The sequence below is a fragment of the Pinus tabuliformis genome, chromosome 3_1 (genome assembly GCF_031772625.1).
Source record: "Pinus tabuliformis cultivar Carrire ecotype Pingquan chromosome 3_1, CPIR1, whole genome shotgun sequence".
Lineage (NCBI taxonomy): Eukaryota > Viridiplantae > Streptophyta > Pinopsida > Pinales > Pinaceae > Pinus > Pinus tabuliformis.
Genome location: NC_142301.1, coordinates 436,376,472 through 436,403,102, shown reverse-complemented (window position 1 = coordinate 436,403,102; position 26,631 = coordinate 436,376,472). Strand labels below are relative to the sequence as shown.

General features: G+C 40.4%; 1 protein-coding gene across 2 annotated transcripts in view; it reads left to right on the top strand.

Annotated features, from left to right (window-relative positions):
* LOC149187632 (uncharacterized) overlaps positions 1 to 13,688 on the top strand; it is a 231,972-nt gene extending 218,284 nt beyond the window's left edge. Inside the window, exons 6-7 of one of the 2 annotated variants that reach the window (XM_089411412.1) lie at positions 11,840 to 11,920; positions 13,059 to 13,688. In XM_089411412.1, the coding sequence (XP_089267538.1) occupies positions 11,840 to 11,920; positions 13,059 to 13,125 (148 nt within the window). In that variant the 3' untranslated portion in view covers positions 13,126 to 13,688. Of the gene's footprint in view, positions 1 to 11,839; positions 11,921 to 12,011; positions 12,311 to 13,058 lie in introns of those variants that run through there. The other variant, XM_089411413.1, reaches the window with a different exon arrangement.
* Positions 13,689 to 26,631: the final 12,943 nt, after the last annotated feature.

Sequence of the window (26,631 nt, the reverse complement as noted above, 5' to 3'; positions counted from 1 at the left end):
TCTCTATGAAGTTTTAGAAGCTAAAAAAAACCCATTTGAAAAGAAATCTGTCTGAACCTCGGCTCCAAATTTCAGATCCTGTCTCACTATATTTTCGGAGATATAATATGAGGAAGTTAGGGTTTTTGCAGACCTCCGAATTACATTCCAAACAGGTCACCTTGGGAGAATCATCATAACTTTCTCTCTGAGCATCAGATTGAATTTTCATAAGAAGTTTCCGAAAGAAGATAGATTTTAGTTTTTTGGGTACCATTTTCAGAACCTAAGGTTGAAACAGTGACCCGCGGCACATCGTACAAGTTCACTCCATTGAACAAGTCTATACTTAGGCCATCGTGGGAGATTTGGCATAACTCTTCATTGGAGAATCCAATCTTGATCAGACTTGCAGAGTTAGAAATATTACTCAAAGGGTTACCGCAGGAAGAAATTTTAGACCTTGGAGATCCAACATTACAAAAATATATTAGATTTAATATCAAGCTCCTACAAAGTGAAAAAAAAGGTGTGTAGTTTTTTTTAAATTTTTCCTAAGCTTGGTTTGAAAAAATAGTTTGAAGGAATTCAAAGGGCATAGTGAAGCATTATTATCGATAATTGATGCCCCGAAGAAAGAAAATGGAAACACCTAGTAAGCAACCTGAAAGCTCTAGCATGACTCATGAAGAAGAGGAAGAAATGCAACATGATATATCAAAATTACGAGACCAAGTGCAACAAATGTCACTCGCACAAAAAGTAACAGAATCTAATATGGATGGTTTAAAGAAAGACGTAGAAGCTAAGATGTATGGCGTGGAAGCTAAGATGGATGGTTTAAAGAAAGGCGTGGAAGCTAAGATGGATGGTTTAAAGAAAGGCGTAGAAGCTAAGATGAATGACGTGGAAGCTAAGATGGACGGCGTGGAAGCTAAAATGGACTGCGTCGAAGCTAAGACGGACGATTTGAACACAGATTTGAAAACAAGCATGGAAGATTTGAAGACAGATTTGACAAAGTTTTTACAAGAAATGCTTACTAATGGCAAAAAGGTAGAAAAGGAAACTCATGATGAGAACAAAATAAATGTTAATCATGATTTCATAGACTCTAACGTTGGATCGAAGAACCACCGTGTTCCAAAGATCGATATGAGGAAATTTGATGGCAAGGATCTCGGAACATGGATACTACAAATGGAGCAATTTTTTGATCTCCATAATGTGCAAAACACACAAAAGGTACGCATTGCAACTTTATATTTGGAACCAAATCAGTTTGTATGGTATCGATGGCTTTGCTCTCGTAAACAAATTGTCACTTGGGCTATTTTTATGGATGAAATGATAGTACATTATGAAGATACAAAAAGCAACACTTTTTTTAGGTAATTGATAAATCTCAAACAAAAGGGTTCAATGATGGAGCACATTGAGGAATTCCAAAAATTGAATAAAGGGTAAAAGATATTCCAGAGGAGCATAGGATTGATGTGTTCATAGGGACTTTAAAAGATAACGTCCAACATGAGGTTCGCCTTTGGGAACCAGATTCATTGGAGAAGGCATTTAGGTTGGCAAGAAAAATGGAAAGCAAAATTATGGCAACAAGGAAGCCTACCACTTACAATCATAAAGATGGAAGTGTTGTTGCCCCTAGCCATCCACAACCTACAAGGTTGACACCACAACAATTGGAAGAAAAAAGAGCAAAAGGGCTTTGTTACAGTGGTGATAGCAAATACACTAAAGGTCATAAGTGTGTCGATAAGAAATTATTTTACATAGATTGTGAAGAGGAGGAAGAAAAGGAACAAGAAACGTCAAAAGAAGAGGATATACACCAGGAACAAACCCTAGAAAAAGAAGAAATGAATCCGACCATATCTTGTAATGCATTGGCTGGAATTACCACTCCTCAAACTATCAAGATAGAAAGGCATATCAAGAGGAAAAAGGTTAGTGTTGATTGATTCGGGAAGTACCCATAATTTTATTCATTGTAAGATAGCCAAGGAATTGAATTGCTTCCTATATCTAGCACCAGAGTGTCAAGTGATGGTTGCAAGTGGAGGAACCATAAATTGCTCAGGAAAGTGCCATAATATCAAGCTATCCATGGGAGAATATGTATTGAATAGCCCAATGCTCTCCATTCCAATGGGTGGTGATGATGTACTAGGAGTCCAATGGCTACAATAGCTTTTAATTTTGAAGAACTTTTCATGAAATTCTCTGCAGAAGGAAAGGAAGTTGAATTAAGGGCTATTGCAGGGAAACCGGGAAAGATAATCAACTCTAACGGAATGACAAAGCTTTTAAAGAAAGAACAACGAGACATTATTGCACAATTATGTTCACTAGAGGTTCCCACATCGAAATTATCCATTTATCTAGATCTCCAAAAAGTCTTGGACAATCATTCCAAGGTATTTGAGACTCCCAAAGGCCTCCCACCTATTCATGATCATGATCATGCTATCAATTTGATTCCAGGAAGTGTTCCTCCAAACATCAGGCCTTACAGATATCCCTATGTCCAAAAGAGTGAAATTGAACATATGGTTGCAAAAATGCTAGAGGCTGGTATAATTCAACCTAGCCAAAGTTATTTCTCTGCTCCAGTAGTATTGGTTTACAAGAAGGATGGATCATGGCACATGTGTCCAGATTATAGGGAGCTCAACAAGCTCACTATTAAAGATAAATTTCCCATTCCTGTCATTGATGAATTATTGGATGAATTGCACAGATCAATTTACTTCACCAAGTTGGATCTTCGTTTAGGATATCATCAAATTAGAATGAACACTGAAGACATTCCAAAAACAAAATTTAGAACTCATGAGGGTCATTATGAATTTTTGGTCATGCCTTTTGGCCTTACTAATGCACCTTCTACATTTCAAGGTTTGATGAATTCCATTTTCAAACCCACCCTTAGAAAATTTTTGTGTTAGTAGTTTTTGATGATATACTAATCTACATCAAGTCTTGGAAGGATCATGTCCAACATGTTGACATGGTGCTCAAACTATTGGAGGAGAAACAATTATATGCAAAAATCTCCAAATGTTCCTTTGGAGTACAAGAGGTGGAATATCTGGGTCATATTGTATCTCATGAAGGTGTTAAGGTAGACCCTAGCAAAATTAAAACCATTAAGGAATGGAAAATCCCCATATCCATAAAGCATCTACGAGGAATTCTCGGGTTGATAGGGTATTATCGCAAGTTTGTTAAAAATTATGGGAGAATAGCAGCACCTCTAACAACATTATTGAAGAAAGATGCATTCTCATGGATTCCAGAAGCAACAAAGGCCTTTGAACATCTGAGAGAGGCAATGTGCCAAGCACCAGTCTTAGCTACATCGAACTTCACAAAAACCTTTATTGTGGAATGTGATGCCTCAGGAAATGGAATTGGTGCTGTTTTAATGCAAGAAGAAAGACCCATTGCTTTCGAAAGTCGTCCAATCAAAGGAAAGTATTTACACAAAGCTATTTATGAGAAGGAAATGCTAGCAATACTACACACACTTAAGAAACGGCGGCCCTACGTAATGGGAAGACACTTCAAGGTAAAAACAGATCATGGTAGTCTTAAATACTTTTTAGAACAAAGATTATCTTCAGAAGAGCAACAAAAATGGGTCACAAAGATGTTGGGCTATGACTTTGAAATCATCTACAAAAAAGGGAAGCAAAATGTTGTGATAGATGCACTCTCAAGAAAGGATGAGGATGTGGAAGCATTTCTTTGCGCCATTTCTATTATCCAACCAGATTGGATAAACGAAGCAAGGGATGAATGGAAGAATGACGAGGAAGTGTGGGCACTCATTCAAAAGATACAACAAGATCCCAGTATATCTAATACATTTAGCTGGAAAAATGATTCGTTATGGTACAAGGATCGGTTATACCTATGTAAGAATTGCCAACTTAAACAAAAGATTTTTAGGGAATTGCACACCTCTCCCTTAGGAGGGCACTCAGGATTTCTAAAAACCCTACCACAAGGTTAAGAAGGTTGTTTTTTGGGATGGCCTTAAATCGTATATTCAAGAGTTTGTGGCGGAATGTTTGGTTTGCCAACGAAATAAAGTTGAAACAATTAAGACCCCAGGACTATTATAACCTTTATCGATTCCAAGCCAACATTGGGAGGAGGTTTCAATGGATTTTATCACAGGTTTACCCAAGTCCGAAGGAAAGAGTGTTATCATGGTGGTAGTTGACAGAGTTACCAAGTATGCACACTTTTGTGCATTATCTCATCCATTTAAAGTGAGTACAGTTTCTACTACATTTATGGAAACAATTCAAAAGCTACATGGAAACCCAAAGATTATTGTAAGTGACAAAGATCCCATTTTCACTGGAAATTTTTGGACAAAATTATTTTCTTGTCTTGGTACTCAGTTATCTCATAGCTCATCTTATCATCCTCAATCTGATGGGCAAACTGAGATAGTAAACAAATGTTTGGAAGGATATCTTCGTTGCTTTGTATCTGATAAACAGACACAATGGGTCAAATGGTTGCCTCTGGCTGAATGGTGGTATAACACTTCCTTCCATACTGCAACAAAAATGACCCCATTTATGGCACTTTATGGATATCATCCACCATCCATCACATCATATTTAAGAGAAAATTCTAAGGTTCAAGCAGTGGAAGATCACATCGAGCATCAACAACAAGTTCTCCAACTCTTAAAGGATAACCTCACCTTGGTGCATAATAGAATGAAACAACAGGCAGATCAACATTGCAACGAAAGAAGTTTTGATGTAGGTGATTGGGTATTCCTACGGCTACAACCATATAAACAAATGTCCCTCAAGCAAGCTAAGAAGGATAATAAATTATCACCAAAGTATTATGGTCCATACAAGGTGTTGCAAAAGATAGGTACTATGGCATACAAATTGGAGCTTCCTGCAGCTTCCCGAGTGCACCTAGTTTTCCATGTTTCATGCTTAAAGAAGGTTATAGGTGACAAGATTCCAGTTCAAACAATATTGCCAGAACTTGATGAGGAAGGAAAAATCATATTGGAACTTGAAGCAGTCAAAGAAACAAGAACTCTTCCGAGTCCATTCATGGCCATCTCTTTGCTCTTCTTGTTGACTCCTTCGAGTCTCTCTACTTTCCGCCTGGAAGTTCTCTGTTCGACTCCTGCTGAGTCTACTTCCCGCTTGGAAGTTCTCTGTTCGAGTCTTGTTGATTCTACTTCCCGTCTGGAAGTTCTCTGTTCGACTCCTGCTGAGTCTACTTCCTGTCTGGAAGTTCTCGGTTCGACTCTTGCTGAGTATCTCTACTTCCCGTCTGGAAGTTCTCTTCTAGACTCCCTCTGAGTCCTGATTTCCCTCCTGGAAATCCTTCTGCCAACATCAAGTTGCCCCTCTTCGATTGTTTGTGCAACAACAACACTGATCCAGATTCCTTGGCTAGAAATCTGCCTCGGCAGTAACTCCCTCTACCTTGGTCTTGCCCTATTAGGTATTGTTTTGACTACAGTAACCTACTAGCTCCACTCTGCAACTTATCCACAGCCTCCTAAACCCGAGCAAACTGAAGGTTAGAACTCCTAGGCTTTGCGCAATCCCGGTATCGACAAATCAACCTCCTCAACCAACTGCGTTAGCCCTCCTGGCCTCTACGTGGCTCTGCATGAGCCTGCCTTTGCCTCCCTCAGCCTCTGCGCTGCCTCTTCCTGGCTTAATCTTGATGACGCAGGCACTACGTCACCCCTTCCTTGCTGCTACTTTGCTAGGAACAACTTCTGTCACTCAGGACAACTGTTTTCTGCTATTGCTGCTTTGTTCGGCTGATGTCCTCAGTTCTCCTGTGATCTGCAACCACGCTCTGATACCATGTTGGAATTTCTAAGTCTGACATGTTAGAAACCCTTCATGCACTTTATTGATTTATTCCTACCTACTTGTTCTGTTAATTAACAAGTTATTTACCATGTAAATACTGGAAATAAATACAAGTACATGCTCAACACATTATAGATCATCAACTGAAGGAAATAGAAACAAGCACACAAGTGACACTGTTGTTTTTGGACTAATGTCCCCAAAAAAACCCAATGTGGGAAAACCGATGCAGCTATCTGAGGGTTTGATTTATTAAGCAGTTTCAGAATACAATTTGGGTGCCAAATCTGGCTCACCCAACAGAGAAAAATCTCGGCAGTAGTACCTCTCTACTCGGAAGCAGATATTCCGTTTGAAACCCCGGATAAACACTCCAACAGTTCCACAACTCCAATCTGCCCCATGAAACCCCAACGTTAGCCTCTCTTTGGCCCAGCGCTAGCCCAACGTCACTCTGGCTTGGCCTGCGTCAGCGTCTGGAGGCACTGCATCAGTCCTCTTGCCCTCTGCGTCACCCACGCTAGCCCTCTGAGGCACTGCGTAGCTCCTGGTTGCCTCTGCGTGAGCCCTGGCTGGCTCTGCATGAACCCTTGGCTGCTTCTGCGTCCCTCTCCGGCTACTGCGCTGATCCTTCTGGTGCTATCTCTGCCTCTCTGCTTCTGTATTCATTGCCCCTCAGCTGCAACTCTGATCACTCTCTCAACTTTCTCAGCAAACCTAGCCCTAGAAAGTCGAAATCTTGATCTCTTGGTGTGTTCTCCAAGTGACCCTCAAGCCTCCTCTTATACTTTTCTCGTTGACAAATCAACGACCAAGATTAAGTCCCTAATCAATGACTAAGATTAGATCTGGCTTGATCCATGACTTTTGGACCATTCTAACACAGTTTTATATTAATTCACATTAATATTTTAATTTCCTTAAGTTTAGACTTAGGGACTCCATTAAAAATATTAATTATTTTAATATCTCCCAAACTGTTTAGAATCTGCCCAAACCCTTTCTGGGTATTGGAGATATCACGTGCCTTAGCCACTCCACCAATTTTCGTGGCTAAAGCACATCCGATGCTACCCCAAATCGACAAATTTGTGCCATTAAATGATGATAAGAGGAGAGCCACATACATCAATAATAATATTTCTTTATCCAATTTTGAATATTCTCTTATGGGGCAAGATGGGATTCTTTTGGGGTGGATGGGTTTTTCATGGGAAATTCATCCCATAGCTACCCCAAATTTCAACAAGTTACTTGTGGGATTGCTTGCTTAGGAGTTGGATTCCATAGTGATTTACTGGGATTAAATCGGCGAGGGGAAGAAACGGAAAAATCGGGAAAAAATTGGTAAAAATCAAGAAAAAATCGACAAATACAAAAATATTCATTTTTTTTTTCAATTTCTGTTAATATCTAAAGCATATATAACATAAAATAAATGCATTGACGCATAAATATGATAAAAGAACTAATATATAAGATGTGTAATATCATTTCTAGTGCCACATCACACATAACAGTGAATCATGTCCTGAATAGTAAGTCCTGAGTCCCAACTCAGCCTCAAAATATCAACAAAAAATATTATAATGTATCTCATAGCATGAGTCATAATGTCATATACAATGAAATGAACCAAATAATTAATACTACTGATTTTGTCTATCCCTCTTGCAAGAAAATGAAATAGCTTTCCCTCTAGATGTACAAGGCGGTGGAGTTGGCAGTGGACTCTGCTGTGCTCTAGAAGTTGAAGAACTAGGAGCTATAGGAGGTAGACCACGTCCTCTACTAGTGACAGGGGTAGCCTGGGCAGGTGGTGTCACCTCGTCCTCCTATTTCTCCTGCTCCTCCTCCTCCTCCTCCTTCTCTATTGCCTCCACTACCTCCTGCTCTAACCAATCAGTGACCGACTCCATGAGAGGCTTCTCGGTCTCAACCCTCCATGCAGCAGTGGTGTCAATCCCATCCAATGAGATGGCCTCCACATTAGGTGTCCTCTCAAGTTGCCTCACCCAGAATCGAAGATTGTAGTAGACGTAGACCATGTCATTAAGTCACTGGGACTCCAACCTGTACAAGAGTCATAAATTAATAAATTATAAATAATAAAATAATGATTTTAAAAAAAATATTATTTAATGAATTCAAAAAATTAATTGGAAATTTGGAATATTTGGAATATTTTAAGTTTTAACCTGTTGCACTTGGTGTGTATTTTTTCAAATACACTCCAGTTGCGCTCGCATCTTGAGGAGTTGCATGTTTGGTTGAGCACTCGAATGGCAAGCCTTCGCAGATTGGGTACTCTGCCACCATAGCTTCTCCACCATGCATCTACAACAAATAGGATAAACATAAGAAAAAAATGAAATTCGAAAGTTGAAGCAAAGTATGAAGTTATGAACTTGAAGAGACAATGAAATTTGAAACAAACTAAAACATACCTAGCAGTTTAGGCTTTCTATCAACCAGAACCATGTCAAAGCTAAATGTGTGACCTACCATCCTGTATATCTCTATTTCTTTAGAGATTTTTGCATGTTCTTTGGAGATTTTTGGAGATTTCTGCATCCTCTGTGTGCCCATGATGCCCTAAACTCCTCCAATCTCTTTGTGCAGTCAACCTTCTAATTTTGAAGAATGTGCCTTCTAAAGTCATCATAAGAAGGGACTTTCTACCATGGGCCAACAACTGCAATAGCATCAGCTGTGGGCTAGGAAATTGTTCCTTGCAACCCGGAAAGTTATATCACTCCAAAGAAGAAACTTGCCAAACAACTTGTCAGCTTCTTCTTTCTCATTTTTTTTAATAATTTAAGAGATAGATGGTTGTGAACCAGGTGTGGTTCTAGGAACAAAATATGATGAGGCAGCTACAGGGTTGGTTGTAAACACTGATGTTGAAGTAGAACCAATACCACTCTCATGTTCACCTCCCAATCCTGACACTCTACTCCCAGTCCTTGCTAGTTGACTCTTCAGAGCTGCCTTGGACAATTTGGTTTGCTTTATTTCTTCCAATGATCTGAGGGCTCTTCGAATGATTTTTGGATTTGTATTTGTGCAAGGCCCTACCTCATGTCCAGGGATTTGTGCAAGGTGATACTTCAATCTGTATACCCCCCCATCATATGATGCCCACATAACTTGCAAGTCAAGTTTGATCTGTCAAACCCTCCATCAGGTTCACCAAATTCCCACAGAGGGTCCAATTTCCTTGGCATGTTTGTAACTTTGTTGAACTCTTGAGTTTTAATGTAAGATGAAGTTTGAAGTTGAACCTAAGGCACAAGAATAATTGCAAGTTAAAAAAATAAAAATAAAATTTACATACAACACATTGAATTTTTGACAAAAAAAAAAACCTCAACTCAATGCAACAATAATGGAAAAAATACACATTCAAACCCAAGCAAAAATGATGGAAAAAAACTAGGGCACAAGAAGAAATTAAACTTATAAATCTAACAATCAAGTTTTTGCATTTTTGACCAAAATAAACCCTCTCCACTATATGCAACAAAAATGAAAAAAAAACACAATCAAATCCAATCAAAAATCATTGAAAATAAATGGATGATAGAAACCCAAGGAAAAACAAGAAAAAATAAAAAAAAGGCCAAATTTGATGCCCATACTTGAAAACCACGCTTTGCTGAAGAAACATGGTCCAAACTTGAATTTTTTTTGCTTGGGATGCTAAATTCCTTCACTTTTCTCCTCTCTTGCCATTGTAGATAGATGACTTCTCCTCCTCCTCAGCTCTCACTCTTGCCCTCTATCTGGAAAAAATGACAAAAAAACCTCAAAATCGCACTTAAAAGTCGCTGTTTCCGCTGCCCGCGATTTTTACCGATCAGATTGCGATTTTTTCATGATTTTTTGAAAATAAAAAATGCCAAAAAATCAGCGTGGCGAAAAAATCACGATTTAATCGCGATGTTCGCAACACTGAGTTGTATCAAACTCTCTGAGAATTCAGTGTTTTATGACAAGTGCAAGTGCATAGAAATCGATATCACTTCATAAAAGGTAAGATTTAGAAGGGAGTAGTGGAACTCCAATCGGTATTCCTGTATATTCAGATAAAACAAGCTTAAGAGATATCACCAAAAATGATCTTGGATCCTTGCTGGAACTTTAAGCACATTTGGAGCATTGATTTTTTCCAAGTGGGAAAACATTCCTTCTCCCACAAGTGAATCTACAGTTGAAACAAGTATAAAACATAACTGAACTGGAATCTATCTATGACGAGGAACAATCATTCCATTTATAAAAAGTAATGCCTACATTTCGAGGTGGGAGTATTATGATGTAAAGGAGAGGATGCTGTAATGAAAAGAAAGAAATGACTTTGCTTCTCTTATAAGTGCATTGGGTCTCCCCGTGAACTTTCTCAAGTGTTTGTTCTCTTGTTTTCACTCGTAAATGTATTTGAATCACTTTTTAATCAAAGTGGGTCTAATGATTATTAAACTTAAGTCTAAGGTTACATTCTTGAATTCCTTACTGTTCCAAATGCTTGCTTTAGTAATTAACCAATCTTATATCCTTTGCTTGGTGTATAACAGTTAGAACTTACAGCTCTAGTTTGATTAGTGATGGTTTGGATATTGTTAAAAGAAGTTCAATGGATGGTAAGTGCCACTTACAAAATGAAGCTCCCTTATTTGGTCATACTACCATAGTTAGCACTAGGAGCCATTTACAGACATATGTAAGGCAAACACAAACCAGGTTGTTTGAAAGATCGACACCATATGTGCAGGAAGGAACACAGAGAAGGGATATAGGCAAAAGTTGGATTTAACAAATGCATTGGCTAGAGGTTACATTGGGCAATGCAAAACTGTTCTAAATGCATTATTTTTTACTTAAATTTCTTATTCATTTCATTATCCTGCATTCATGAGTATTTATTGAACCATAAATGCAAAGTGGGAATTTGTTTCACGCAATTATAAACTACTTTGAAAGTACAGCAATCTTCTCCATATCTCTACATATTTTTTGTGTTAAATGTTGGATTTTTATGCCAATAAGGTGGGGGCTAGATTTAATAATTTATCTGTATTGGGGTATAATGTTTAAATTCTGGGATTTTTCATTCAGTCTTCCCTTGTACAGATGCAAGAATCTGTAGCTAGACAGTGACATCCTGCATGAAGTATTTTTCATGGGAAAGAAACCCATAAGTAGCAACAGCTAACATCAACTAAAGGAAAGTTTGGACCTTAAAAAAGGGAGTCATTTCAACATTTTCTGCCCTATTTTTCCCTTATTATAGAACTGGTATCCTCTTTGACCTAAATGTGATATTTATGACTGGAAGTTATACTTTGACTATTTTATTATCATGTCCTTGATATTTATGATGATATAATCTGAGATATGAATATCATACATGTAGCTTGCTTGCTTGGATCCATTTTATTAATCTGGCAAATGATTTATTATTACATGCATATTTTCATTACAATAAACCATAGAATATGATGGTCCAGGCCCCAGGGTGATGTATCAAGCTATTTGATATTATGGACATGATCTGATCATTGGTCACATTGTCACCTAGTGAATACAATGGAACATACCGACATATTTTATTGCCTTTGTGCTGAGCTAGGTATTGCATAAGTTGGAAAGATGCAGCAGAGATAGAATTCTGAATAAGGGAAATTTGTCCTTCAAATCTCGAGTTCTTTCATGTTGGGAGTTTTGTAATCCATGTGTAAAACAACGATAGGAAGTTTCACAACTTCGAGGTTCTTAAGTACCTTTGTAGCACATGCTGAATATGAAAGAATATTTTGTCGTATTATTATCTCATATATGGCATATAGAATCCTTTATCGATAAATGAACTTGAAAACATATTGTGACTTAACATTTTTGATAATGCCTAGTAATGCCATGGTTCTTACATTTTGTGTATTTAAATCACAAATTGGTGACAGAGATGGAATGGTAGTTCAAGCTGGAGATCCACTGGGGACAGTGGGTGATACGGGTTTAGCTACAGGTCCGCATTTACATTGGTGAGTGGCTTCTATTTGTTTCAGTTTATTGAAAATTTGTTGCTTCATTTTGGAAAGAACTGACATCGTTGCTATTTTTAATACCTTGTAGATGAGTTATTTATTGAGGATACATTCAACGGTTCCAGAGTAGTTAAAATCAAAGGAGTACTCTAAAAATCACAGTTATATCTCTCAAATGCATATCTGCATGTACTTATATCATTGATTGCATCCCAGGCCAGTACTTGAGTAACTGAATGCAGTGCAAACTATTCATTATTATGTAATATATTGTTTGCAAACATCTTTTGCTGGGTTATTGTTCATATGGGAATAAATGCAGTAATTGATATTAAATACTAAAGATACCTGATTCAGGTACAGTCAGCAATAATCAGTTCCACTGTTATTTGTTTCTTTTGGAATTTGTTTAATGACTATGTTTCATTCAGATTGACATTTGGCAATGATTATAAGGATGGCATGGTGAAATAGCAGGAAGCTGAAAATGCCTGCTTTGTTGTTGAAGTTGAATTTCACGCCCCAGAATTTCCTGAGAGTTCTTGATTATTAAGCTTGTATTAAAATGTCGTCAAGTTCCTTTCGCTTCAACATACAGAACAGATAAAACTTCATCTGCAAAGGCATTGCCAACAAATAGAGCCATGTTTGGTGTAGCCAACTTATCTACAATATACTAGAAACTTTTTTACTGACCCCTGAGAAGGTTCCTGGGGAGGGAAGCTGAAATGTTCAATACATTCATGTGAAATGTGAAATATCCAGAAAATACATTGATCATATATTGTCCTTTGCCCTCCAATTTCTTGGACATCTTTTAGAATAGGATATGCTATGCTTCTAAAAGCTCAGGACATCAATGAAAAACATTTAATATAGGACATACTTGGCACCTGTCTGGCTTCAAGAGCTCAGGACATCAGAATATTTTGTCTCATATCTGTTTCGGGATGCTGATGATGACATACAAATTCTGGACTGAGTGTTCAGATCATCACTATGCCACAATAACTTTATGAAGGCATATCCCCATGAGGATTTAGTCAAATATAGCTTGCTTCTAGATACCCTCAGGGCTTCCTAAAGCATTTGGTATTGGCATTGAATCATTGACTATGGCTCGTTTATATTGCAGGGGATTATATGTCCACGGAAAAGCAGTGGATCAAAATCATTGGATGACAGAACAAACTTGGATATGAAGAAGTTACTCAATGCACATGGTAGAAGAAATTACTACAATATAGACTTTGGCTTTGAAAGAAGTGTAAGGAGAGGTCTATTTTCATAATTCAGAGCAGAAGGGAGAGTGGTTCTTCAAAATGGCAGTTTTGAGGTAATATTTCCTGCAAGTTGGAAAGTTTTTATATCAGAATTATTATGGAAATTATTGGAGGATCCTGCAAAAGAATGATCAATGTTTGCCATAAGATCGCATGTACATGGTAGCTGCTTAATTGAAGGTTTGGAAAAATCATGAATTGCCGCGCCATTGTTTCTTGTCACTTACATTTTATGACCTTTGCATACTTAAGAATGTAGGCTTCTCTTCTCATAACTACTCATGCAGGTTTTAATGTGTGCATGGCATTTTTTTAAGTTATTGCGAGTCCAATAAAATTTTGTTCATATAAAATATCACGTGACAACATAAAGAAACACAAAAGCCATCTTATATATATGTCTCCCATAACATTTTCGAGGAGTGCATTTGGATGTTGGGATTATAATTTATTATTAAAATATCTTATATTTGGTTTCCTAAGACAGGGTTAGCAAACAAGCATCGAGTTAAATCAACAAAGAATAATTTAGTCATTTGATTCATTGTTTCGATTAATTTTGTTGTTGTCCAATCAATTTTGAACCTATTTGAAATCTACATAACAGGTTTGGTTTATGTCTTTCAATAATTCATATTCATTAGTGGCTAAATTGGACAACATTGGGTAGAAAAGTTGAGAAAATTTTGTTCATATAAATATGACATGACAAGCACAGAAAACATCTATAAAACTGTGTGCCACCCTGAACATTTGGGAGCAGCCCATTTGGATATGTTTGGGATTGTGATTTATTATTAAAATATCTTATATTTGGTTTTGCTAACACAGGTTTAGCGAACAAGCATCAAGTTAAATCAATAAAGGATATTCTAGTCATTTGATTCATTGTTTCAATCAGTTTTATTATTGTCCGATTGCTTTTGAACTTGAATGCATAGTGGGTAGGAAAGTTGAGAAAAATATTGCAGATCATTTTGTTCTTAAAGTTTTTGATCTAGAGCTGATGTTCAGACATAATTCCATGTTTATTAGGCATTTGTATTCTCACCATTACTTGAGAGGTTTGCACAGTTGAGTCATGAAACTAATCATATTTTCCTTCTATGTTATGATTTAAAACAAGAAGTGGTGTTATGGTGGTTAAACTTGTCTTAGGGACACTGGTGACCTTTAGAGAGATTATGTGGCCCTGTTAGCTTACATTAATGCCCACTACGTGTTAGTGTTGGGCCTCTTACAAGTTGGTTATTATATTATTTATTGCTGACCTCTCTCTCTATATATATATATATATATATATCCTAAATGCCTCCCATATCCATGTATCATACATTTGGATATGTGGGTCTTGTTACCCATCCATATCCATGGGTAACCCTAGGAGAGATTTTTTCTCCTATGATGCAGTTTTCCAGCCAACAACCTCTCACCCATTCTTATATCAGTGCATTCATCCATTTAACATATTCATTTGATGAATGTAGGGTCATCTAAGGTGAGGTATACTAACCGTTTTTGCATGCAAGTGCTTTCATTTAATGTCCGCCATTGTAGTATGAACCATGGGTTGAAATTGGATTATAGGCTGTTGATTTGGGGTAGCATCGGATGTGCTCTAGCCACAAAAATTGGTGGAGAGGCTAAAGCACATGAGATCTCCAATACCCAAAAATGGTTTGGGCCGATTCTAAACAATTTGGAAGATATTAAAATAATTAATTTTTTAATGGAGTCCCTAAGTCTAAACTTAGAGAAAATAAAATATTAATGTGAATTAATATGAAACTGTGTTAGAAGGGTCCAAAAGTCATGGATCAAGCCAGAATTAATCTTAGTCGTTGATTAGGGACTTAATCTCGGCCGTTGATTTGTCAATGAGAAAAGTATATAAGGAGGCTTGAGGGTCACTTGGAGAATACACTGAGTTGATCAAGATTTTGATTTTTTGGGGCAGGGTTTGCTGAGGAAGTCGAAAGAGTTATTAGAGTTGCAACTGAGGGGCAGTGGATACATAAGCAAAGAGGCAGAGATAGTACCAGGAGGATCAGTGCAGAAGCTGGGAGAGAGGGACGCAGAGGCAGCCAGAGGTTCACGCAGAGGTAGCCAGGTCTCACGCAGAGGCAGCCAGGAGCCGTGCAGTGCCTCAGAGAGCCAGGGTGGGTGACACAGAGGCTCTAAGGGCTGACGCAGGGCGAGCTATGTTGAAGTTTCTAAGTTTACTTTGTTAGAAACCCTCCATGCACTTTATCTGATTTATTCCTACCTACTTGTTATTTTCCTTAACAAGTTATTTACAATGTAAATATTGAAAATAAACACTAGTGCATGCTCAACATATTACAGATCAGTAACTAAAAGAAACAGAAACAAACACACCATATGACACCATTATTTTTGGACTAATGTCCCCGGAAAAACCCAATGTGGGAAAACCGGTGCAGCTATCTGAGGATTTTCTTATTAAGCAATATCAGAGTACAATCTGGGTGCCGACACTAGCCTACCCAGTAGAGAATTTCCTTGGCAATAATACCACTCAGTTTCTGACAAATCTCCTGGCTGAAACCCCAGACAATCCTTTCGGCAGCTAGTCAGCACAAATTTGCCCCAGAAACTGTAGCATCAGCCTCTCTCTGGATTGCATCAGCCCCTCTCTGCCTCACGCTGGCCCTGCGTCACCCCAGATGGGTCTGCGTCAACCCTCTGGCCCTCTACGTCAGCAACGCTAGCCTCTTTGAGGCTTTGAGTAGCTCCCGACTGCCTCTGCGTGGCCCTGCGTGATCCATGGCTAGCTCTGCGTCACTCTCCTTGGCTACTGCGCTGCTCTCCTAACACTATCTTTGCCTCTCTGTACTCAAATGCCCCTCAGCTGCATCTCCCGAACACTAATTCTATCTCTCTTAGCAAACCCCGCTCTAGAGAATAGAATGACTGATCACTCTAGTGTATTCTCCAAGTGACCCTCAAGCAGACTCTTATACTTTTCTTGTTGACATATCAACGATCGAGATTAAGTCCCTAATCAATGGCTAAGATTAGATCTGGCTTGATCCATGTCTTTTGGACCATTCTAACACAGATTCATATTAATACACATTAATATTTTATTTTCCCTAAATTTAGACTTAGGGATTCCATTAAAAATATTAATTATTTTAATATCTCCTGATCTGTTTAGAATCTGCCCAAACCCTTTCTGGGTATTGGAGATCTCATGTGCCCCAACATCTCCACCAAATTTCATGGCTAGAGCACATCCGATGCTACCCCAAATCAACAAGATAGGGTGACGCTTGGCAGACGCTGGGCCAGAAAGGCTTGACGCAGTCCTTAGAGGCTGAAGCAGGGGTTTTTCGTGGGGCAGATTGGAGGTGGGAGCTGTTGGAGTGTTTATCCGGGGTTTCAGCTAGAATATCTGCTTCCGAGTAGAGAGGTACTACTGTCGAGATTATTCTCTGTTGGGTGAGCCGGTTTTGGCACCCAGATTGTATTCAGAAACTGCATAATAATAAAACCCTTAGATAGTTGCACCAGTTTTCGCGCATTGGGTTTTTCCGGGGACATTGGTCTAAAAACAACGGTGTCACTTGTGTGCTTGTTTCTTCCTCGGTTGATGATCTGTAATGTGTTGAGCATGTACTTGTATTTATTTTCAGTATTTACATGGTAAATAACATATTAATTAAATGGAACAAGTAGGCAGAAGTAAGTGAGAAAGTACATGAAGGATTTCTGACAATTAGACTTAGAAATTCCAACATGGTATCAGAGCGTGGTTGCAGATCACAGGAGAACCAAGGGCATCATCCGAGCAGAGCAGCAACAGCAGAATCAACTGTCTTGAGTGACAAAAGTTGTTCCTAGTGGAGAAGCAACAAGGAAGGGGTGACGCAGTGCCTGCGTCATCAAGTTTGAGCTGGGAGGAGGATCAGCGTAGCGACAGAAGGGAGCAGACTTGACCTACGTAGTGCTCGGTCATCTTTCTCAATCAGGAAGGATTGATGCCCGTGGCTAGGAGGTGCGGATTTTGCTGGTGCCAGGATTGTGCAGAGTCTAGAGGCTTTAACCTTTAGTTTGTTGGGGCATAGGAGGCTGTGGAGAAGTTGCAGAGTGAAGCTGGTGGGGTACTGTAGTCAGAACAGTACCTAACAGGGCAAGACCAAGGAGGAGGGAGTTGCTACCGAGGGTTTCTAGCCAAGAAATCTGGATTAGTGGTGCAACGACACTAAGAATCGGAGTGGGGGCATCTTAACATTGGCAGAAGGGTTTCCAGGAGGGAAATCGAGGCTCAGAAGGAGTCACACCGAGAACTATCAGCAGTGGTATCAACATACTTCCGTGCAGAGGAAGATGCCACTAGAAAATTAGTTGTGGTCATACCAGATGCAGAAGGGAGAATAGATCGACCCCTTCCTCGGTCGATTGAAGGAGATTCAAGATCAACTGACTTTCATAGGAGCCACGCTGGATCAAGAGTTGATGGTGAGAACAACCCTGAACGCAGTCTCAGAAGACTGGGAGGTGTTTGTCCAGAGCATACTGGGCAGAGCGACCCTTCCAGATTGGGAGGAAATGTGGGCGGCTCTTCGCCAAGAAGAGATCAGAAGGCTAAGCAAGGTGGGAAGCAGTGACAAGGGGATCAGAATCAAGAATGAGGAAGAGGAGGATGCTGCCCTAACATCTGAGGGAAAGTAGGACAAATGAAAGAACAAGGACCTCTCCAAGGTCAAATGCTTCAACTGTGGGGAATGGGTCACTATGCGAGCCAGTGTCCGAGGAAGAAGAGAAAAGGAGAGGCTTCCGAGACCAAGGCTGCGCCAGCAAGGGCGAATAAGGAATTGGAGATAGATGATAACTGTGCCATGAGTGCTCACACGCCACTTGAGCAGAAGTGGGGATACATCGAGCTGTAGTCAGACGGACTACAGGCGACGAGGGGTAGGATCCTCGAGGTGCCCAACCTCTTGGATTATACCTTGCTACGGGAGCCTCGAAGAGGAGTAGCAGTGCTGGCGGATGTCAGTAGAGACGGATGAGGATGGAGCGACAAAGGGAGCTATAGTGCAGGATTCCCGGGACAACATGAGGCTAGCAGGCTGCAACAGTGTGAGAGGCACGGGAGTGTTGCACCAGTGCAGGATGGCACAGAGAGGTGTGCAACGGTGCGAGATGCAAGAAGTTGTTGCAGCAGTGCAGAGGTCAGAGAGGGAGCACTTGTCAGCGACAAAGGGAGTTTCAGCTTCGTGGGTGTCTCTACCCTGACGGAGATGTCAGAGTTGGGAGATCAGTTACTTACTTCTCAGTAACTGAGTTGCAGTGTAACAGTTAGTAGTGGCAGTGTTATGGGCAACACGATGCAGCATGATGAGAGGGGTTGTTGTACGGATGCAACAGTGGCAGTGGCAGGGCCATGGGTAGCAGTACATGATGCAGCAGTGCAGAGGATATTGGGCCACAGTCCTAGCATCAACACAGGGATCGATGCCGGATGATCAGGGTGATGCTCAGTGAGGAGTATTACTAGAGCACAGTCTTCGCTATGAGGGAGTGTTGGTTTGGGGTAGCATTGGATGTGCTCTAGCCACAAAAATTGGTGGAGAGGCTAAAGCACATGAGATCTCCAATACCCAGAAATGGTTTGGGCAGATTCTAAACAGTTTGGAAGATATTAAAATATTTAATATTTTTAATGGAGTCCCTAAGTCTAAACTTAGGGAAAATAAAATATTAATGTGAATTAATATAAAACTGTGTTAGGAAGGTCCAAAAGTGATGGATCAAGCCAGAATTAATCTTAGCCGTTGATTAGGGACTTAATCTTGGTCGTTGATTTGTTAACGAGAAAAATATATAAGGAGGCTTGAGGGTGACTTGGAGAATAGTTGATCAAGATTTCGATTTGTTGGGGTAGGGTTTGCTGAGGAAGTTGAAAGAGTGATCAGAGTTGCAGCTGAGGGGCAGTGTATACAAAAGCAAAGAGGCAGAGATAATACCAGGAGGATTATCGCAGAAGCCGGGAGAGAGGGACACAGAGGCAGCCAAAGGTTCACGCAAAGGCAGCCAGGGCTCACGCAGAGGCAGTCAGGGCTCACGCAAAGGCAGCCAGGAGCTATGCAGTGCCTTAGAGAGCCAGCGTGGGTGACACATAGGCTCTAAGGGCTGATGCAGTGCCTCTAGAGGCTGACACAGGGCGAACGAGGGTGACGCTGGGCCAGAAAGGGCTGACGCAGTCCCTAGAGGCTGACGCAGGGGTTTTTCGTGGGGCAAGTTGGAGCTGGGCGCTGTCGGAGTGTTTATCCAGGGTTTCAGCTAGAATATCTGCTTCTAAGTAGAGAGGTACTACTGCCGAGATTATCTGTTGGGTGAGCTAGTTTTGGCACCTAGATTGTATTCAGAAACTGCATAATAATAAAACCCTCAGATAACTGCATCGCTTTTCCTGCATTGGGTTTTTCCAGGGACATTGGTCCAAAAACAACAGTGTCACTTGTGTGCTTGTTTTTTTCCTCGGTTGATGATCTGTAATGTGTTGAGCATGTACTTGTATTTATTTTCAGTATTTACATGGTAAATAACTTGTTAATTAAATATAACAAGTAGGCAGAAGTAAATGAGAAAGTACATGAAGGATTTCTAACAGTTAGACTTAGATTTTGGTCCTAATCCATTCTGATCGATCTTATGGTTTTTCTTTCACTATCTAGGAGGGGCACAAATAGGAGACTCTACTTGTGGTAGCATTCCATGACACTCCTACTTAACACTTCTCTCTTCCCTTATTTGTTCTCCCATGTTTTTACTGGTTGTTGTCAGTTTCTCATGTTGGTTCTCTGTATACCTCATCCTATCCAAATAAGGGGCTAGAAATGTTTGAGGTTGGTGTAGCTGTAAAGAAAAAGGAAAAAGTGTAAACCAAATGTCAAATTGCAAAAGAATGGCAAGGGATATATATCAATCAAAAGGCAATTATAGCTTGACCTTTACCAACTCTTATATAGCCACTTGCCATTGAGTATCCATGCTTATTTCATGCTTATCAAAGTAAAAGGAACTTTCAAAGAACATCCCGCTCTCAATGAAGTGATATATTTCCCATTATTAAAGGAGGTTACATCATCTTTACATGATAATCAATGAAGCTTGTTAAGAAAGTCAATTAAACCAAAGGAAAAGGCAAATCGAGGGCTTGGGAAAACAAAGGTGAGGGAAGGTAACTCAAGCAGCTAAGCACTCCCTCTATTGAGGTGCTCATGGATTATGGTTTTACATAACCTAGTATAAGACTATGACACCTTTCATGAAGTAAACCTCAAGTCATAACACATATCACTTGCTCTTATCATTTAAAAGGTTCACCATAGGAACTATTCTTCTCGTTGGGGTTGGAAGTACCTAATAGGGACTTATGATAACCTTCCCATACCTAAATCTAGCAAATTGTATACAGGAATAAGCTAGTGAGACATTTGAAGGTGATACTTGTGTGAAGTACTTTGATGGATTTGACATTAAATATGGTCCACCTCAATGCTCTTATGGTTCTTGTACCCATGATGTTGATTTCACTTGATCCCTTTCATATGTATAAGATGATTCTTCTAGGATCCCTTGAGTGATGATGCGTTGCTTCTCTAGCACTTCGTAGAGGCGACCGACCACATTCTATGATGATAGAAAACATTTGTTGGACGATGTTAGGGAGCCTTTGAGGAGCATTGGCCTTGATGAGAACTTGGCGTAGGTGATGAGACCCTCGTCCAGTTTCAGGATCTTTGACATTGAGCTTTTGGGCTAGGACATTGGCTTGGAAGTTGGTGTACCCTTGAGATGGTAGGATGCCCTTAGGTTGGGGTTGTGCCTTCTTAATGGATGTTTCTCTTCTCTTGATGATGTTATCACTTGAGAGCCCTTTGGAGGGGATATTGAACCATCTACTGTGATGATGTCATGCTCTAGCTTGATGATGTCACCCATATGCTACATTTGATGGTGACGTAGGTCCTTTGTAGGGTGATGTTGGGGCTTGAGAGGGCTATTTTTGTGATGAGGCATCATTTTTGAATGGAGATACATGATTTTGGATGATGACATCAATCTTTGGAGGAGGTTTTACTCACACATGTGGACTAATTGAGGTTATTTTTCATGTTTGTTCATTATAGAGGCTATTTTTGGAGTTTGGCTTGATGACCTATCCACCTTGTGTCATGGTGTTAATTTATGGTATGTTCTATGCTTAGAGCAGTTTAGTTCAAATTCTTCTTATTGCCACTGTTTAGCAATCACATTAACATAAAATAAAATGCTGATAGAACATTAATAGATTGACAGGAAAACAAGCCAAGATAAGAGACACAAGATGTGGCAGCTAGCCAGGGACAAACCCCAATGTGGGGAAACCCTTTGATCAATTCTTCTATAATCTTCAATAGTTCAGCGACAGAGAGATAGTACAAATACATAAAATCTATAATTTTATGACAACAACAACAAACCCTAACCAGCAAAGTCAAAGCTGGTCAAACAAGATAGAAGTGACCTCCAATTTGCTTGGTCAATATCCCAGCCAACTCGACCTCCAACAACAAGAAGAGGCAACCCATAAATAGTTCGAAAAACCCAATCAAATGAAGTCAACTGAAGTCAACCTGCTGCTAGCAATTAGGGTAGTCAACGCTGGTCAAACCAAAGGTTAGAATGCCTCGATTTGCGTGCCAAAATCTGCGGCCTGCCTAGGGGAGACAACCACACCAAAACCGCACTCAAGAAAGTCCACGCTGGTCAATGTTGGTCAAATATACATTTGCAGCCCTGGTCAACGCAGTCAAACAATTCTGCATCCTCAAATCTGCATCCCTCTGTGTCCTCTAACTTCGTCCTCCTGTGTCCTCCTTCTTCCCACGTGTGTGCTGCTCCTTGTGTGTAAACCCAATCAATTAAGGAGAGAAGAATGTGAGAGATGAGATGAGTGAATAATGCCTCAACCTAACTTGTATTTATATGAGACGTTCAGCATGTGTGCCACACATTTAGCTACTAGCCGACCTTGACAGTTTGTCAAGTAAAGACAAATAAATTCATATCTCCATAAATACTTGTCGGAATTGGATGATCTTTAGATCAATCCTACACCTCTCGACGAGAGGAATCCAAGAAAAATATTACTTGCCATAAATAAGATGACCCACATGGAGTTTGGCTCTAGTTTCCAATTTTAACACTCCCTCTCAACTAGGGAGAACTCCATCTGCTAATCCATCTGACTGTCAGTACTATCTTTGCCATCAAATGCACAACCCTGCACTGCTCGGCTCTACTGAACTATGAAGAAGAAGAAATGATCGAGGATGTATCATACCATCCTCCACTGACCCGAAGTCACTCTGAGAGAGTGTGTCATACCACTCTTACTGATCCCAGATCAGTGCTAGAAGAGAGTGTCTCAAACCACTCATACTGATCCCAGATCAGTTTCATTGATCCCAGATCAATGGAGGTCATCCTAGCATAGGGAGTGCGGTAGATACAACGATGCGTCCATCAATAGTACTACTATGGTCCCTAACCCCATTTCCCTACTCATTGGCCAGATGAGAGGTACTTCCCATGAGTCCCAGACTGCATGGGTAGGATGCCTCAACAGGAGAACCACTCATCCTATCCATAAGTCACCACGGGGTATCACAGGGGAAGGCTGAACCTTTCACCCTGTACACAACACACCACTAGGGGAGGGTGAGTCGCCCTATGGTCGCTTGTTGCTCCAAGAAGTACCCCAAGCCCCCTGGAGCTCCTAGAGCTCAATGCATGCATCATGCATGAATCTCAGAAGAGGGTCTCTCAACGACTCCAAACCGTTCTTGGAAAGTCAAGAATTTGACCTTTCCCAGGGCCTTCGTTAGAATGTCGGCGACCTGCTCATCTGTATTGATATGTTTGGAGCGATCATGAAATACAGGATTCTTTGATAAACGAATCCCACTCTGGTTGTCACACAAGATAACAATAGTATCCAATGTAAATCTAAACAGCTCACTGAAGAGCTTCCGCAACCAGACAACATCACAAGAGGCCGTACTCGCAGTAATGTACTCTGCCTCAGCAGTGCTCAAAGCCACCGATTTCTGCTTCCTGCTCATCTAGGATATCGAGGTAGATCCCAAAGAGAAACAACACCCGGAAGTGCTCTTTCGATCCACCACACTGCTTGCCTAATTCAACATCAGTATATCCATGTAGTCTCACATCTCTGGCAGTGTATCTCAACCCATGAGTGACTGTGCCACAAAGGTATCTCAACAGATTCTTGGCATCAATCCAATGTGAGTGGTGAGGCTCAACCATATGTTGACTCAACATGTTGACTGCAAAACATATATCCGAATGAGAGTTCACCAAGAACATCAATGCTCCGATGAGTTTACGATACTCGGTAGAATTTTGCAAAACAGGTCCGGCAACACTACCGGTTAACTTCTTGAAGTCAAGCTCCATTGGGGTAGTCACGGGCTTGCAGTCCACCATACTGAATCTCTCCAATATCTTCACCACATAGTTTCCTTGAGATATGAAAATCTCCCCTGGATTTTGCCAGACTTCCAGTCCTAGGAAATAGTGCATCAGTCCTAGGTCCTTCATCTCAAACTCGGAAGCCAACTCCCTCTTACATTTGTGAATGAGAGGGTCTACCCCTGTCAGAAAGAGGTCGCCAACGTACAACACCAGTATGAGAGGTTTATCATCTTCAACCTTAAAGTAAAGGTTAGGGTCAGGTTCACTCCTAGTGAATCCCAACTTCATCAAGTAGCTGTTGATCCTCTCATACCAAGCTCGGGGTGCTTTCTTCAGCCCATAGAGGGATTTCTTCAACCTGCATACGTGAGATTCCTGATCATGAATCTCAAATCCTTTGGGATGTTCCACATAGACTTCCTCTTTGATCGAACCATGCAAGAACGCCGTCTTGACATCCATCTGATGTAGGTTCCATCCTTGCGAAGCAGCAAGGGCTATGATCGAGCGGATGGTGGTATATCGGGTAACAGGTGAAAATATCTCGTCATAGTCTATACCTTCCTTTTGAGAGAAGCCACGAGTGACAAAACAAGCCTTATACTTTTCAGCACTTCAATCAACTCCATGCTTTATCTTGTAAAGCCATTTCGAATTGACAACAATTTTGTCCTGGGGTCTGGAGACCACATCTCAAACATCATTATTCATGATGGACTTGTATTCCTTAGTCATAACATCCTTCCATACTTGATGCTTCACAGCTTCTGTGAACGATGAGGGTTCATTTTGAATGATCGTGCTCATAATGGTCAAGTATCCATGATACCTGGTCGGCTTCTTACTTTTCTGGAAAGTCCCTCATAATAGTCAAGTATCCATGATACCTGGTCGACTTCTTGCTTTCCCGGAAAGTCCCTGTGTGTGCAATGTGTCCTTCAACGTCATCAAGTGTCCCCCTAAGCCATGAGGGCCTCTTCTTAGAAGAGGAAGGCTCTTGCGGAGGAGGATCAATAAGGTCCATAGGTTTTTCCACTTCGGATATCGTTTCATCTTTCTTTTCCTCCAGTTTGCTGGTATTAGCTTCTCCAGATTTCCTTAGTATAGGAAGATTGTCAACTTTGCTAAGAGCCATATCTTCGTCAAAGGTGATATCATAGCTAATCTCGACTTCCCTTAGACTAGCCACATAGATTCTATAGCCCTTAGTATTTTCGCTAGAGCCCACGAAGATTCCCTTCTTTCTAGATGCACCTAATTTATTCCTTTTCTCTTTCGGCACATGAAAATATACAGGACTTCCAAAAATTCTAAAATGAGATGCATCAAGTTTCTTACCAGTGAACATCTCTTCAGGAGTCTTGGAATCCAATGGTTCATGAGGGCATTGGTTTTGAACATACACAACGGTATTCACAGCTTCGGCCCATAGAAACTTTGGAAGCCTTTAATCGCAGAGCATGGAACAAACAACTTCCAAAATTGTATGGTTCTTCCTTTCCACCACACCATTCTGCTCAGGAGTGTATGGTGTTGTGGTCTCCCTCTAAATGCCAGCTTCTTTGCAAAATTCATGGAACTCATTGGATTCATACTCGGTCCCATTATCAGTCCTTAAGATCTTGATCTTCTTCTCAGTTTGATTCTCAATCAAGGCTTTGAAGTGACAGAACCAGGAGAACACTTCATCCTTCTTTTTCAAGAAGTATATCCAAGTCTTACGAGAATAATCATCTGTAAAAGTGAGGTAATATAAATATCCTCCCAAGGAGTTCACAAGCATCATACTAGATATGTCGGAGTGAACCAATTGCAATATATCAGAGGTCTTGCTATGGCTTGAGGGGAATGGTCCCCTTTTGAGCTTTCCTTTGGCACATCCTAGACATACACCTTCTTGCTCTACTTTGAATTCGGGCATCCCTGTCACCATTTGTCTCACGTCGGGTAGAGATTTATAATGAAGGTGGGCAAACCTCTGGTGCCATAGTTCGGACTGAAGAGATGTGTCACAAGACATGACACCCAACGGACTTCCTCCGACTTGATATAAAGAGTCAACTCGAAACCCAAGAGTGAAAGCATCTTTAAAATTCTTTTTCCATACATGTACCTTGCCATCGATGAAGGCCACCTTGTAGCCTTTGTCTTCCATTGCCGAAATGGACACTAAGTTCTTTTTGAGATCAGGTACATATAGGACTTCTTGCAAATGAATTGTATTACCCTGATTCAATTGTAGAGTAACATTTCCTACGCCCTTCACGCGATATTTGGAGTTGTCTCCAAGAATAATCTCCAGGTTGGTCTCCTTCTCTATCAGATTAGAGAGAGCTTCTTTGTAACCAGTGAAGTGCCTTGAAGCACCACTATCAATAAGCCAATTTCCCAACGAGTCCGGAGGAGAAGTAGTAGAGAGGGCCGATATCAAATAATATTCATCTTGCTTATTGTTAACATTAGATTCATACTTGGAATTTCTTGCCTTCTTGGAGGGTTGTGCACTTGCTTGATTTCCGGCATTCCTCTTTCCTTTGCCATTGAACCTGCCCTTCTTTTGATTGTTGTTGGAATTGCCTCGAGAGTGATTTTGATCATTGTCATGAGATGTGTCCTTTCTATCAGGACACTCCCTCGCATAGTGGCCAATTTTTTTGCAAATGAAACATCTTCCTTTCCTTCCACCTTTCGGTCTGGCCTTTCCCTTAGATTTTGACCCGGAATTATTTCTCCTTTTAGCATGAGAGGAGAAAGCAGTGGGATTGCCTCTAAATGCAGGCATTTCCTGCTCTTCCATCCTTGTCTCTTCTTGAATGCATCTTGCCATCAATTCCTCAAATCCTGGACTTACATTGTTGTTGAGAAGAGTGGTTCTAAATATATACCATTCAGATGGGAGCCCTTCGAGAG